The sequence below is a fragment of the Umbelopsis ramanniana genome (genome assembly GCF_025399195.1).
Source record: "Umbelopsis ramanniana AG unplaced genomic scaffold K450scaffold_31, whole genome shotgun sequence".
Taxonomy (NCBI): Eukaryota; Fungi; Mucoromycota; class Umbelopsidomycetes; order Umbelopsidales; family Umbelopsidaceae; genus Umbelopsis; species Umbelopsis ramanniana.
This window is the reverse complement of record NW_026252117.1, coordinates 151564-166859: the sequence shown is the minus strand read 5'-3', so window position 1 is coordinate 166859 and position 15296 is coordinate 151564. Positions and strand designations below refer to the sequence as shown.

General features: G+C 41.7%; 8 protein-coding genes across 8 annotated transcripts; 4 read left to right on the top strand and 4 right to left on the bottom strand.

Annotated features, from left to right (window-relative positions):
* Nucleotides 1-223: 223 nt before the first annotated feature.
* Nucleotides 224-968, top strand: K450DRAFT_243278 (uncharacterized protein). The gene is made up of 3 exons (XM_051589393.1): nt 224-310; nt 434-677; nt 751-968. Exons 1-3 carry the CDS (start codon nt 245-247, stop codon nt 762-764), a joined length of 324 nt encoding a protein of 107 aa, XP_051444211.1. The 5' UTR covers nt 224-244; the 3' UTR covers nt 765-968.
* On the bottom strand, nt 817-2760 carry K450DRAFT_243275 (uncharacterized protein). The gene is made up of 8 exons (XM_051589392.1): nt 2724-2760; nt 2358-2647; nt 2128-2293; nt 2006-2057; nt 1836-1941; nt 1514-1771; nt 1214-1451; nt 817-1140 (listed from the first exon to the last, which is right to left on the bottom strand). Exons 1-8 carry the CDS (start codon nt 2740-2742, stop codon nt 935-937), a joined length of 1335 nt encoding a protein of 444 aa, XP_051444210.1. The 5' UTR covers nt 2743-2760; the 3' UTR covers nt 817-934.
* A 35-nt stretch (nt 2761-2795) lies between these two features.
* K450DRAFT_243267 (uncharacterized protein) lies at nt 2796-3857 on the bottom strand. Its single transcript, XM_051589391.1, has 5 exons — nt 3732-3857; nt 3554-3598; nt 3399-3482; nt 3199-3335; nt 2796-3121 (listed from the first exon to the last, which is right to left on the bottom strand). Exons 1-5 carry the CDS (start codon nt 3808-3810, stop codon nt 2924-2926), a joined length of 543 nt encoding a protein of 180 aa, XP_051444209.1. The 5' UTR covers nt 3811-3857; the 3' UTR covers nt 2796-2923.
* Nucleotides 3858-4219: 362 nt separating this feature from the next.
* On the bottom strand, nt 4220-7176 carry K450DRAFT_243261 (uncharacterized protein). The gene is made up of 9 exons (XM_051589390.1): nt 6930-7176; nt 6653-6862; nt 6540-6576; nt 6017-6473; nt 5818-5958; nt 5273-5750; nt 5107-5206; nt 4564-5043; nt 4220-4491 (listed from the first exon to the last, which is right to left on the bottom strand). The coding sequence occupies exons 1-9, from the start codon at nt 7117-7119 to the stop codon at nt 4401-4403; spliced, it is 2184 nt and encodes a 727-aa protein (XP_051444208.1). The 5' UTR covers nt 7120-7176; the 3' UTR covers nt 4220-4400.
* Nucleotides 7177-7954: 778 nt separating this feature from the next.
* K450DRAFT_243249 (uncharacterized protein) lies at nt 7955-9013 on the top strand. The gene is made up of 4 exons (XM_051589389.1): nt 7955-8027; nt 8094-8150; nt 8223-8270; nt 8353-9013. The coding sequence occupies exons 1-4, from the start codon at nt 8000-8002 to the stop codon at nt 8634-8636; spliced, it is 417 nt and encodes a 138-aa protein (XP_051444207.1). The 5' UTR covers nt 7955-7999; the 3' UTR covers nt 8637-9013.
* A 1-nt stretch (nt 9014) lies between these two features.
* Nucleotides 9015-10396, top strand: K450DRAFT_243245 (uncharacterized protein). Its single transcript, XM_051589388.1, has 2 exons — nt 9015-9228; nt 9306-10396. The coding sequence occupies exon 2, from the start codon at nt 9471-9473 to the stop codon at nt 10272-10274; it is 804 nt and encodes a 267-aa protein (XP_051444206.1). The 5' UTR covers nt 9015-9228; nt 9306-9470; the 3' UTR covers nt 10275-10396.
* K450DRAFT_243240 (uncharacterized protein) lies at nt 10362-12480 on the top strand. The gene is made up of 9 exons (XM_051589387.1): nt 10362-10550; nt 10806-10886; nt 10989-11120; nt 11201-11277; nt 11347-11488; nt 11563-11646; nt 11721-11786; nt 11889-12190; nt 12275-12480. The coding sequence occupies exons 1-9, from the start codon at nt 10448-10450 to the stop codon at nt 12419-12421; spliced, it is 1134 nt and encodes a 377-aa protein (XP_051444205.1). The 5' UTR covers nt 10362-10447; the 3' UTR covers nt 12422-12480.
* Nucleotides 12481-12941: 461 nt separating this feature from the next.
* K450DRAFT_243233 (uncharacterized protein) lies at nt 12942-15243 on the bottom strand (the record flags this gene model as incomplete). Its single annotated transcript, XM_051589386.1, has 5 exons — nt 12942-13590; nt 13671-13860; nt 13926-14110; nt 14573-14978; nt 15066-15243. 5 exons carry the CDS (start codon nt 15238-15240, stop codon nt 13170-13172), a joined length of 1377 nt encoding a protein of 458 aa, XP_051444204.1. The 3' UTR covers nt 12942-13169.
* Between the last annotated feature and the right edge of the window lie 53 nt (nt 15244-15296).

Genomic DNA, 15296 nt, shown 5'->3' with positions numbered 1-15296 from the left:
ACTGAGTATTACCACTGGTGTCCTTCTTGAGACTAAAATACCGTTAGCCACAGGAACACATAATTTATGGATGTTTTTCATAATAGAATGGATTCTTGAACTGCTTTTGCGGCTATGGACAAGATGGTCGTTTCAAACGACATGCACCTTTGATCCAGGTCACGTGCTCTTCAAATCCGTGTTTTTTTTTTCTTAAAATTGGCAAAAATTTCGCACCCAAAGAAGCTCCTCCTTTCTAACCAACATGTCTGCCGAATTCGCCATTGTGTACGCAGCTCTTATCCTCCAGGACGACGGTATTGAGATTACCGTGAGTTACAACCTTTCATTAAACCGCAATTGTCGAAATGCCGATGCAACGACGAGAAAATTTGCACACTGATTTGATTCACACAAGCTGACATTTTCAACTGACCTTTTTTTTCGGTTGTAGGCTGACAAGCTCTCCACCCTTGTCAAGGCCGCTAACGTCGAAGTTGAGCCCGTCTGGTTCTCCCTTTACGCCAAGGCCCTCGCTGGCCAAGACCTTGCTGGTCTCCTCATGAACATCGGTTCCGCTGGTTCTGCTGCCCCCGCTGCTGCTGCTGGTGGTGCTGCTGCTGGTGGTGCCGCTGAGGAAGCCGCTGCTGAAGAGAAGGAAGAGGAGAAGGAGGAGTCTGATGACGATATGGGCTTCGGTTAGTATTGAGTTTCTCCATGTATGTCTATGAAATTGGGTATAAACTAACTTTACTATTTCCTCGTTTACAGGTCTTTTCGACTAAAGAATTCTATAGATGAACTTTTGCGTAAAAACACCAGTTTTTGCCAGTCTCATTCAAATAAATTCTCAACTGATCTCATTCCTTCCGTTTTGTGTATGATGAAACATTATTGATAGTACAAGTTTTATTCCAATTCGAAGCTTGATCTAAGTTTGGCGTATTCATTACATTCACTCCCCTTCTTCGTCACTGCCATCGCTGGCCACATCCTCGACTTTAGAGACTAAATCATGAAGTATATCATAGCATTCGTTCAAAATAGCTACACATAATCCTTGTCCTTCCGGTATCATTCCATCTTCGTCATAAAATGTACCATTGACTCTCATGTTGTCGATGCTTGCCAACTTCATTTGATATGGATATAGCTCGCGGACTGTGGTTGCCAATTAAAGCCATGTAAGCCTTTCATTCCAATGTCAGTTGAGTAGAATTCTGTATGTACTTACCAGAATCTGGTGCACCCCATTTGTTCACTTCCAGCAGACATCGCCTAACTGTGCTGAGCTGGTTGTAGACTGGCATGAGAGCCTCAGCGACAGGAACACTTTCACTGAGCATTTTAGACATCAGCCTATAGCATGCTCGCAACAAGAAATTTAACAAAGCCTGGCCTTCAGGCACTTTGCCTTCAGCATCCAAGAATTTGCCTCCTACTCGCAATTTTTCGATCTCCTGTAATTGAAGCTACAATGACGAGTGAGTTTGATGTCCATTTAGACACATGTAGTACAAGTTAAGTTTCGAACCTGAAATGTGTATAAATCCGTTTCTCGAAGAGTCCATCGATGGGTCAAGGATAGTCGCTCTAATTTGGATTTGATCTCCTTCAGCCTTTCTGCTATGGGAACAAGAGATTCCGATACGCTGTCTGTCGAGGCCATCAAATCATGTGTTTCCTCGAAAAGCTGCTCCAATAAGCCGACCACCAAGGCTTGTCCTGCAGGTATAGATCCATTTGGAGCTAAAAATTTGCCATCAACTCTCGTATTATCAATTGTTCGCAACTATGAAAGCAAGTGTTAACTCAGTCCGAAATGGCGTGCTGTTCAAATTAATAAAACCACAAACCCTTTTCTGGATTTCTTGTATATCGACATCTGAAAAGCCACACGCTCGACCTGCTAACAGAGAAAGTTGTCGGCGCAACTCCACAAGTTCATTTTGTATGGGTTTTCTACAATTTGATACCGTCAGTCATTGTTTGTCGTGTCGTTTATAAGCTCAAATGGCGAACTTACAAATCAGGTGACACTTCATGCAGGTTGGCAAATAATGTGGCGAGCGTCTCCTCTATAGAAGGCAAATAGAAATAATCAACTGACGAACGCTTCCAAAAGGAATTTTCAGAAAGATAACTTACTGCACTTTGAAAGCTTTCGTCGCACAAGACTAGTTACCGCTGGCGTACTTTCTGGCTTGTCCGCATTCATGTCTATAATACTTTTGATGTCATTTAATCTTCCTTCAGTTGGAATTAATAATGCCTCTGTGTAGACACCCATTTCAACCAATTGATCAAGATATTGCTATAGCGATGGGAAATGAATGTTATAAACCTATTAATGGGTCGGTTATGACGGCAACGCTTACTTTGACGGTCACTAGCTGAGCGTATACAGCGGGGATCTCTCTAGTCTTGCCTATGCTCATAAAGAACAGCGACAAGAGAGACATGACGTCGTCGAGAACATCATTGAGTCGATTTCTGCTATCAGAGTTCCATATGTTTTCCGAGCGTATCTCGCACAATTTTTCTATCTGCTTTTCTGTATCGCTCCATAAGCCGAGGACGACATCGGGCTTCGCATATGAATCTCTATCCTTTTTTAAGGCCGATAGCCGATGTCGAATGCCTATGAGACTTTCTAATACTGGTTGTTCTGTAATTCATATAAAAAGTTTAAAAGCTGTACTCGTATGTATGCTGCTGGAGTAAAAGGTTGTAACATGACCGACCTTGTGCAGGTATGCGCATTTGTTATACTGTGAGCTGAACAACCACTTCTGCACTAGAGCTTATAAGTGTGAGGGACATTGAAATCCTGACGACGTCATTGATACAGAAGTAATTTTTTATTTTTGTCTTTTAATTGTAATATGGCAACTCGATGTTATCGGATTGATATTGCTGCCGAAGATGGTGCATTAAGCACAAATTACCATCTCTTGCCTGGGCTAGCACTTCGTTGACGTCTTCTACTATCTCTACGGTCTGGTTGTCTGCCGGAACCTTCTGGAGGTCGTACAAATGTGAAGTCTACGTGGATGGTTTGTTCATAGAATTGGGTGTTGTTGGCGCTGTCGATTGCTGTTTTGGCTTCTTTGTATGTCTCGTATTCAATTAGCGCATAGCCCTACAATGGAAGTTCAAAATGAAATGTAAGCATCCATGATCCAGAATTCATTAAACACATCGGTCGTTCTCCTATACCTTAACATAACCTGTTCGTCTATCGAGATTAAGGTGCAAGTTTTTTATCTCTCCGTATTCTGCGAACTTTTCTGTAACAGCCTCTTCATCAGCTTCCTCGTGCACGCCGGTAACAACGACGATCCAACCTTCGACGGCTATAAAAGAACATCATTAGCAAAAATGGCGAAAGCTCAATGTTCCTGAATATGTGCGCTTACATCTCTGAGCATTTGTAGAAACTTGGACGGTTGAGTCCTCATCCATACGATCATAGCTGTCGTATTTATTTGAAACGCGGGATTCTGTCAAGAAAACGCATCGTTAAGATTTCACTTAAGATCAAGCGATTCAAATTTTAAACAGTCGAGCTTACCTGCCGTAGAAGCAAATCCTCTTCCCTTTCTCTTTACAGCAGGGGCTATTGATCAGAAGTAACGTGAGTATTATGTGTTTTGAGGCTAATGTAAATTCACGTTCCAGGTGCGTCTTTTGATCATGACTATGAATGGAAGTCGATCCTTTCGTGATTTGCCCAAGCAAACTAAACATACCATCGTCTACTGCCATGCTGTCGTCGATAATCTCGTCCGCCGCTGGATTGAGGTCAATCGTGCTTTCGTGCTCCGTCATGTCAATGTACAAATCTTCACACTTCACAACTTGGACTTGGAACAAGCTATGGTATTGAAGTTATGGTTGACGTCATCAAATTCAACGTTGGTCCAAAAATTGAAATTTTTGCTACTTCGATCACTAAAACCAAATTATCAAGCATTTGTCAAAAAGCCTAATATCACAATACCTTTTTCTATACGAACGGTTGGCTACGCTTATAACTACTCACCCCCTTCTCTTTTTTATTTTTTTTCATGGCGGCCTCACAGGATAAGCATGTTGTTATCAGCATACAGAAACGTATTGCAAAACGCTGACCATGCTAATAAGTAAGACAAAGGATTTATCAAGATACCATCATAACTGAAACGACTGACGACCGTACTGCTGTAATTCACTGCATTCAAAATTGAATATGTTGATAGAATGAGCTGGTCAAGGTTTCTATATTTTGCCGATGAGGATAGTCATAAAAAGGGGAATGAAGGGCAACATTGACTTTATGACTACAGTGCCATTGTTTCTTCAATTTGCAATTGCATTTACATATTACTGATAGTATTTACTATGTCAAGCGATCTTTTTTTCCGACAGAGGTTTACTATCTAGAGAAAAGACATTTCTGAGTCACCTTCAGCAGGAGCATCAAGATCTACGTAAGAGGTCACTTGGCGTGGATCTTTCGGCATATCAAGACTATTATTGTTAAAATTTTGATTAGTAACTGGGTGCATTGATACATTTTGTATAAGTGGTTCATCATCTCACCTTGCGCCGCTTGGCACGCCACCAGGGCCGTGCATATCTGAAGCGCTATTCCGTGAGCCTCTTCGCTGCATAACAGACCATGAATTTTGTTCATTGAATCCAATTCTTGGTATCTGATTCCAGGGCGTTCCCATTACCGCCGCTTGCACGGGTGTAAACCCTCCTCCCATTCGCATACCATTACCTACTCCCATCATAAACGGTGGGGCAGATGATGTGTTGAGAGGTAGTCCGGCAACATTGCCGGATGGTAAGCCTTGCTGACCAGATGTTGGAAGCAAGTGGTTCGGATCCAGCACATAATTATTGAAAAACTCCACTTCAGCTTTGATAGCTTCAACCTCTTCTGGATGCTTCATGTTGATATGCTTTTCAACATATCCATATCCTTTGAAAGCCTTTTTACAATCTTTGACTTTACACTTGAATTTGGCATCGTGTTCCTTCAACACATTTTGCTCAACAAATGCATCGAGTTCCCTATAAAGATGGCTATCAGCATACAATCAATTATTGAGGCATATGGCACTATGAAGTTCTTACTTTTGGAGCACCTTGCCGCCCATCTTTTCCAGCGTACGGTCATCGGGGGTGTTGATCTTCAAATCAATCTTCTGATCAAGGTTCTCTGCCCACCTTGCGACTAAAACAAATAGGTTAGATATCATACATATGACGATTGGAGAACTAAAAAGCTCTAGAACCCTACCCCTCTTGGCATCTTTGGGGTCACCACTTCCTTCCCCTGATAGTAGTGCAGATTTTCGATAGTGTGGTTCCACACATTTTTTTCCTAGCTCGTCAAAAGATTCGCATTCTAGTCCACAATAGTAGCAAAACATGAAGGCATTTCTGAGATATGTCAGAATGATATCCAATTGTCGCTTAATTCTCCATCTTTCCTCTTTCTCTTCACTGCTTGAACCTTCGGGATCCTCTTCATTTTCGCCATTTTGCAACCGTTCGTCATGCTGTTCTAACAAACGCTTTGCTCTGACTTCAACCAATTCCAGGCCATTTACATTGTCTCCCAATTCCGATTCCAAGTTTTTTGCTACTTGCTTCGCCCGTTCCAAGTCCAGTTTGATCCTCTCGGTGGTATTTGAAATTTCTGGCGCATGTCTTGGGACGCGATTCTGAGAGGACTGAATCTTGTTCATAGCTAAGTGGAATGTAAAATCATCAATCTAATGAGGAAAGGTAAGTATATTAATGCATTTGCGTTGATATGTACCACCTGTAGCCATTCCGTACCTTTTGATTATCGAGTTTATCAAACGCAGCTTTGATATCAGTGCCTTCCTTAAAGTTGATCCAACCAAGCCGGTGAAACTTCTTGGCTGGTGTGGGTTCGGACAAGGCAAGATAATCAAATCCTTCGACTTGTTCACACATCTACCATAAATTGTTAAAATACTGCAGCCTGCTGATCCTCCAATGCCCAAATACTTACTTCAACAATTTTATTTCGAGGGATTGTGGGAGGAACAGTTTTGATGATCAATCTTGGTTCCCATTCTTCGCTTGCCTCTCCCTCAGCAGTGCCTGACATTTGAGTATCCTGTTGCTTAAAACCACCTTCTGGCTCATCGAATCGTACATCATCATATTTGCCATTCTCAAGGTCGATCAGATATTGATTGTAGTATCGCTGCTTCAAATGCTTCAGTTCTTCTTTTCTCTTTTTCGACAGTGATGGGTGGTATTTCTCTTGAAACCATTCTTTATCCTTTTGTTGTTCGAAAAAGGTGGCAAGCTGCTTAGCGTTAAACTTCTCCTTATATACAGTATATTTTTTTGTATATTCGTCATCGTCAAAGTGAGTGCGAGGGTTTGTGCTTCGAATATAGTCGCAGTATTGCTTGAAAGTTATTAAATAGTCCAACTGACTTGGGTCTACGGTAGGGCTGCTATAACAAATGACCGTATAAGCTTTTCATAATACCGTGCATAAAGCATAACCATTATCAACATACTTAGCACCAGGTCCTTGCCATCCGAGCATTTGCATATCTGAACATACATTATTGCAAGCTGTCATTATGCTAGTTACGGAACATACGCTACATTGGTCTCATAATTCACTGACCTGGATAACCATACTGCATAGTATTTTCTGGCAACTGACTATACTTCGGTGCTGGGGCATAGCCATCACGGTCATAATTTGGAATGTAATGATCTCCATCTTGATCTCTCTCACGTTCACGACCACGGCTATGGCGATCTGAGCGCGAACGTGAAGGGCCGCGATATTCTGGTGAGAATGAAGATAGTCGTCTTCTGCCGTATCGACGATCTACAAGCGCACATTCCGCGTTTAGTAAGGAAAACTAGAGGCAGGATCTGTTAAACTGATGTCATACCTTCTGGAGGCGATGGGCTATGCCTTGATCTCTTTCTTCTTTCGTAATCTTCTAAATAGCTTCTGTCTTTGTCCGCACCCCGTTCTGACCTGAATTTCTCGCGGCCACGACTTTGTGGGTATTCTTCATCAGACCATTCTGAGTAGCGTTGTCCTCCACGTGGAGGTGAGTATTCTCGACGATCTGACATGTAGTATTCAGTGCACCGAGGGGCAGTTGTTATAGCAAGTTTAATAGACAGGTACACTGAACAACAGTTAAGTGAAATTTGTCAGTTTGGCAGGAGCTGAAATTTCCTCAAACGTCATCAAATGTCCCCCGATCGCAGTGGGGATTTTCACGTACCACCTTCATTTTCATTTGTGATAAAATAAAGGCGTAAACAGGGTAGTGCAACCCAAACAACATTGGAACCAGGGACTCATCATTAGGAAAGAGTGCATTTTACAGGTTGCTTTGCTAAAAGCACTGATAGTCAAATTCAAGTAACATTTTTACATGCCCGGAAACGTTCAAAAAGATATAATGAATGGGCAATAAGGTACATAACTACTCTTCAGACTAATCCAATTGCATTAGACTATATATCAGCTGAACACCAACTGAATGCTGTATTTCTTCAGCTCATGAAAAATAGTTAACGTGGTTGTTGGTAAATGATGGCTCTAGTATCGTAGCCGTGGTGCTGACGATAAAGTCAAAATTCTGAAGTTTATGGCTTGCTTTTACCATAGAAACTCGATTGTTATACATTCTTTATGGGATAAAGTAAAGACTATTGGTAGACTCGCTAAAAAGTAAATCATCATCTTTCACTATTTTTCCTTTCAGTCAATGACATTAGTATGTATTTATCATTTTAAAATATCTCCTTGCTACCAGAATAATAGGAGCTGTTTTACCAGAGGTGAATGAGTTCCCTCACATTGGGTTGGTGCTCTCAAGATGGCAGTCACAATACTTTCAAATCTAAGCCACAAGGTGCAAACATTTTTGATTTTGTATCAAAAGTCTATTCAACGCTTAGGCAAACCTCTTACACAGTCTCCAACTTTTATAATCTAAACAAAATGGGCTCTGGAGGATTTGGTGATCGTGGTGGACGTATGTAATGTTACTTAGACCGTCAATTCCCGCCATATATCTAACAAAAAACACTTTTAGGTGGTGGACGTGGAGGATTCCGAGGTGCTCCCAGAGGCGGTGGCCGCGGTGGCCGAGGTAAGAACATCAATTACCAATACGTATATACAATATTGATATTGACTTGACTGACATTTTCCTCTCTTTTAGGTGGCTTCGGAGGTGGTTTCCAACAAGGTCCTCCTGATGAAATTGTTCGTAAGTGACACCCGCCAATATGACGCTCGACTGGTCGACATCTGCAGCAACTAATTAAAATTTTAACTTTGTAATATCACAGCCATGGGCAGCTTCATGCATGCTTGCGAAGGTGAAATTGTCTGCAAGTCTATCAACGCAAAAATCCCTTACTTCAACGCTCCAATCTTCATTGAAAATAAAACACAAATCGGCAAGGTTGACGAAATTCTCGGACCTTTGAACGAAGTATATTTCACTGTCAAGACTCAAGATGGAATCCAAGCTGGATCTTACTCTGCTGGTGACAAGTTCTACATTGGCACCGACAAACTTCTTCCCATAGAGCGATTCTTGCCAAAGCCCAAGGTTGTTGGTAAAGGTTAGTGGAAATTTTCATACCTAATTTTTTTTTATCATGAATCATTTGACACAGACTTACCAAATATTACTACTAGCCTCAAAGCCTACCGGTCTTCAAGGCAAGGTAGAAAAGAGAGGTGGTGGCCGAGGAGGTGGCCGTGGTGGCTTCAGTGGCCGTGGTGCTCCCCGCGGTGGAAGAGGAGCACCCCGAGGTGCTTCACGCGGTTTCTCTCGTGGTGCTCCCCGTGGAGGATCTCGTGGAGGCTTCAGAGGAGGTCGTGGAGGTTTCTAAAGAACTACTACATACACAAAAAAATCACCAGCTAAATTTCATTTCAAATTCGTAAATAAGATCAATAAAATTTCATCCAAAGCAGCTCGCATCATTTATATATGAATGTATTTGTAACTCTTCACGCGCTCAATCATAAGCACTACCATTCTGCTCCCCTACCCTACAGTACACTATATTTGCGGAGACTACAGTAGTCAGTAACAACTCGATGAAAAAGAGGGATCATCATTTAGACGCAGCAAGCAAGATATGTGACATAATTGTAACCGCCTGTCCCAGATTCATTACGTATCGACGATCGATGCGAATGACGCATTAACGGTAGTATTATCAACTTTTTGCAGCCATGTCGCCTACATGCAGCTAACATCGAATGGATTACTTGGTACCAAATACAGTTGTAACAACGTATATCGTCAGCTGAAACATTGCGTGAGCGAATACGAGTCTCTGAGTTAAAAGCACCCCTCCCTTCCACATAGTTTTTCCAAGAAAAAAAAGTTTGAGCGCCCGCCTCACCAAAAAATCCACCTGCTTGCCTCCTTGCAATTGCACAGCTGGCCATGCCAATTCACATTCGGTCAGAATCTCCACAGAGGGACAGGGAAGGCTCTCAGACAATCCACTTACCTTTCCGCTCTCGTCTAAACTTTCTCCGACTACTTCTTCCTCCGGCAACCCTGCGCTTATACGATAACGAATCTCCCAGCGAAAATCGTGTGAATGCTCACACACATTTCTTGTTGCGTAACATAGAGCTCTTAACGGATTTTGAGGATGACAGTAGCGATGAAGATAGCGAGATAGAAACACATTATACACCACCACGAAGGCGACCACGGCAAAACACAGATCCTCGACAAAACTACTCCGATGATTCGTCGCGCGGTATCCCAACTGACATATATGAAAGTGACGATAGTGAAGAGAGTAATAGCACAATGCGAAACTTGGAAGAATCATTATTCAATGACATGTACATCCATCGTCGATCTAGCTTGGATGAAGAAAAATCTATTCAGGATGATGACGAGGAACTACAAAATCTATTTATAAAGCGGGTTTCGAACGAAAAGGACTCCACAATCTATTTGACGGCAGATGGAACATACGATCCTATGGTATCGTTTGTGGCCCGAGTGCTAGACGGTACCTACGGCGGTACACCAAGAAGCGGAATAGTATGCTGCAAAGACGTTTTACCTGTAAGCGATGCACCCGAATCACAAACGGATCTTCGAGGACTGCAAGCTATTATAAAAAGAATAAGTCGGATGATAGAAGATCTGCCGAGTTCTAGTATACAACGTAGCCATGTATATGATTACATTCAAACCATAGAAGCCCAGCCAATACTCGATCGATAGAAACCCTTTTTTTACGTGGTCTAACTTTTTTTTTTGACTCGCGCTTTTCGCAATGTGTGACATCATACAAAATTGGGGCAGCTGCATGGCATTGGGTGTGAACTAGCTCCTCTAAGTCTATCAATCCTTTCTCTCTTATAAATTTCAAAACTTACCTTTACACGTTCAAAAATATGGGACAAACGCTATCTGAGCCCGTTGTAGAAAAACACTCCACCGACGGAGGTGATTCTCGTGTCATTTATGGAGCTTCAGAAATGCAAGGCTGGCGCATCAGTATCCTTTTTATATATAACTTCGCACTTTGTTATCATGACCTTGACCATTAGCATACCCTCAAGTGATCCTCCAACGATCTTGTTCATCATCTTGTTCTACGATCACGGAAGCAATGCTAAGTTTCGAGTAATGGCTTTTCGCCAACATCGGGAGCGTTTTTGGTTGTGGACGTCGTGTGACCGCGGTCACTCAATTATTTTGCTTGCTTGGCTACCTAACGAATCCTTGACTTGATTTTTTCCTATCTAATAGCTATGGAAGATGCTCATACTACGATCCCAAACCTCGAAAGTACCGGTACAAGCTTTTTTGCCGTGTTTGATGGTCATGGAGGTAAGATTTTTTTCAAGTCCTGACTGCGAGTTCGTACTCCACAAGCTTACCCCCAACGGTACCACATCCTTTTTCTTCTTTCTTTGATTGGCGCATTTCCAGGAGCTGCTGTTGCGAAGTACTGTGGTCAATTTTTGCACAAGAAAGTCTTAGACGAACCAACATTCTCTGAAAAGAAGTATGAAAACGCATTGAGAGATGGCTTTTTAAAAACCGACCAGGATTTGCGTGAAGGTAAAGAATTCGCTTTATGTGGACAAACCACACATCCCAAAAAAGAGAAAAATATATCTCAACCCCAACATCTTCTTTAGACAAGGAATTTGCAAACGATACATCTGGTTGTACGGCGGTTGTTGCATTAATCACAGAAGATAACCATGTCTTAGTGGTCAGTTACATTTTCTGGTCGTCTATGCGTTGCCATCGATAACTAACGGTGTTTGTTTTTACATGACAGAGTAACGCAGGTGACTCTCGAGCTGTTATTAGCATTCACGGAAAATGCAAACCTCTCTCTTACGACCATAAGCCCGTCAACCGCACTGAATCGTCACGAATTGTTGCTGCTGGTGGCTTTGTTGAGTTTGGCCGTGTTAATGGTGGGTTTGGTGTATTCATCACTAAAATCTGAAACCAACTGAAAATGGGATGTCTAATATTTTTTCTTTCTCAGGTAATCTCGCTTTATCAAGAGCCATTGGCGATTTTGAATTCAAACAGAACAACTCTTTGCCCGCTACAGAGCAGATTGTCACAGGTAAGTCTACGTCGATTTAAAATACTCTAGTAGTTCATTCATCTCAATCTCACTGGTTTAAAAATGATTCACAGCCAACCCTGACATCATCGAACACATACTCGGAGATGATGATGAGTTCATGATAGTCGCTTGTGATGGTAAGCCGTCTATACAATTGTCATTTTTTTTCACCGCAAGTTTTTTAGTATGCAAATCGGGAGACTGATCTGATGTTGTTTTAAACAAAAAAATCCAAATAGGTATTTGGGATTGCAAGACGAATCAAGAAGCTGTAGATTTTGTTCGTGCTGGATTGGGACAGAGGAAATCTCTCAAGGCTATCTGTGAAGAGTTGATGGACGATTGCTTGGCACCTAACAGCGAAATCGGTGGTGTCGGCTGCGACAATATGACTGTGGTCATCGTCGGTATTCTCAATGGCAAGACCGAAGATGAATGGCGTGATTGGATGGTTTCACGTTGCCAAAGCGCTGTAACAAAGAAGGCAGAGCATGACGAAGCGAAACGTAATGAAGTCGAAGAGGAAGACAATGAACCCAGTGTCAGTACCATATCTTAATTACAGCCCATTTTTTGTAATCAAAAAGAAATTTTTTCAGCGCCTAATAATTTAATGATGTGGTAGGCGGTTTCCGGTTTGAAGGATGTTGGCCTTACATATGAGGCTGACAATGAAGAGTTGCAAGTTACCTCTGACGCTGACAAGAAGGCGGCAGAGAAGCAAGCTCGGGAAGACACGGCTTCGCAAGCAAATGATAATACCAATCAGTAGCTTAATCATCGCGATAATCTCCTACACTACCTTTTTCTCATCAGCTTTGTTTGTGCGTCGTTTATCTTATGTACTGCTCTTGTCATTCTTGTAGCTGACACCACGAACACTTAGTCTCCTATCCCTTCTTCTCCCCTTTCTTACAATTGAAAATCGTTTGTATTACTGTAAAATTTTGTGAAATAACGAACAGAACTTCTAGCCAATTTATTGGAAGTATGAAGTAATACATATCCTGCGCATTCATGTTGAAAATTAATTGAGAGGTACCCGCCGCTAAACGTGTATGTTGCCCAATTCACGTCAATAGGCTCACAAGACATCACGATGCTTGCGCGAGCCCAAATCTAGTGAACTTTCTTATTTGTTTGATGTATGTTGCTGATCATTTCAAGAGATGTACAACATGCAGAGGTTAAGTGCCTCTTGTGAAACAAATTTAAAATCCTTACAAACATATCTTTTCGCTAAGTGGTCTGCCTTCTTCACACATTTTCGTAAAGGATTGTCCAACTAATTTGGGAATTTTTCAAATGTATTGAAATCGTTGGTTCTAGAACCTCAGCGGGCATAAAGCTAAACAATACGTAAATATTCAATTATAGAAAGCGATGGATTTTCACATTAGCTGTATTTCTTTTAACGAAGAACAAAAATTTACATTTTATGAAACTGATCATAGCTACGTAGTCAAATAAGATCTGTGGAAGATTCCAGGTTGTCGATTCACAGGCGATGATCGCATCATTCATTCCGTTCGTGGTATCTTTGCCTCATTGCTAATTGCTTCTTCAGATTCTTCTAGATCGGTCTCCTCTGCACCTCGTTTCATTCCCACATTCGCCATCTGGTTACGAGCGAATTCTCGTACGTAATTGTTTACTCGTTGTCGAACATCAACGTTTTGTATGAGACCATCGGTACCACCTGGTACGACTTCTTGACAATCTTGGCATTTGAGATCATTAAGCAGCATATGAGATCGAATGCATTCATCACAATAGCTTGTACCGCAACACTGTGTAATGACTGCTTCTTTGAATATTCCTAAGCATATTGGGCATTGTAGGTCATCAGGGACTGGTATTGTGTCAATAAGATCTCCAAGTTCGGCGTTCAAGTTAGATCCCAAGGCAGATGACTTGGCTTGATATTGTTGCCAGGATACCCTGTAGGAAAAAGACAATTGGTAGAAGTTAATATGTATACAACGTTGATATCTAACCGCATTGCATTACGAAATACTTACGAATCTGCTTCAGCTACAACCAAGTCACCCCCAGGAGTAACCATAACACCTCCAGTACCGCTTTGAACCACCGTCTTTGGTTGTTCTATAACCTTCAAGAAGCTTCTAGGGATACCAGTAGTTCGCTTAATACGAGGATGTTTGTCAAATTCCTTGTCACCGTTCGTGGGGCAATTGTTGATAAAATGACCTATTGAAATGAATTAGTATGTAGCTCTCCTCTTACAAATATCCTTTGCATCCCTGTCTACGTACCCTTTTCACCACACCGGAAACAAATGTAATTTGGCGGTGGTGCTCTTTGTGGCATATTTGCGTTGTTGGGATCCTGTCCTCGCCCGGCACCAGGTGTGAACCCACCACGACTACCACCCCGTCCACCACGACCTCCTCGCCAGTCTGCTCCACCTCCACGGCCCATGTATGGGATATATTGTTGCCTGGAATTGACGCAAAGTAAAAATAAAGGAAATCATGAATTAGAATCAATTGTACAGAATAATCCAACACAAATGCAAAAAGTAGTTCAATATCTTTCTGTCAAGCGGTAAAAAAATGTGTTATATTTTTTATACAATGCTTCTTTCAATTGCGATTGTTTTTGTCAATACATAGATGGTGCGCAATTGCGTATGATGGATGATATGATATAGTCCATTTGGCCCACCAACCACAATCAATATACCATATAAGATCATTTCGTTAACACACAATGCAGACATAGCTTGTCCATTGTGCGATGGCCAAAATATATACCATTTTCATACGCAGTTGACTTGTAGGTATGCTATGAAGAGTATACTCGAAAAACGAAAGGATGTTGCCAAAAGGTAATAACAGCTTTCGCTTGACAAGAAAGACATTAACCGAGACGAAGGAATTAAATGAAAAGATGTACTTACTCTGCCATTTTTTCCTGCATTTGTCCCCATTGATCAGTTGTTTGCTGGAACATGGCTTTGATTTTCGCTTCTTCTGAGTCGTCTTCAGGTGCTGGATCTGCAGATGGCTGTTGTTGGTCTGCAGGTAAATGCATGGGTTGGACCTGTGATGATTGATGCTGTTGCATTCGCTGCTGTCTCGCATCAAATACGTTGCTTCTTCCAGAGCCAAAGCGTTCTCCTGGTCCATTATTCGGAGCTCCCGATCGTAATACGCCAGCACCGCTTTGTCCTAAACCTTTTCCATCATTTGGCATCGCGCCACTGACATATCGTTGAGCAGTACCTTTACCTGGTCTTGATGGTGGTAATCGTCGTACTATGATGGAGGTATTGCGCGGAATGGTAAAAAGATCATCTTTGTATTCTTTGATAACAATAATGGCAAATATTTATTGATAAGGAAAGAGTGATGGCATAAGATTGGTTGGATTACTAACTCTATTCTCCTTACCTTCATTTGACTGTGAATTATAAATCGCTAGATCAAAGTCAGTTCCTTTTCCTAACTTTTTCGCACGTATGATCTCTCGCTTTAGATCGAAGACTGAAGTGCCGGTCCCGTCAAAAGTATAAACGTCGAAGTCTTGATCTTTGGCGGCCTTAAATTTGTAATATACAACGGACATGTGGGTAAGAAAGATATGTAGTTTTTACTTTCTGTGGGCAGTTGCAATTTTTATGG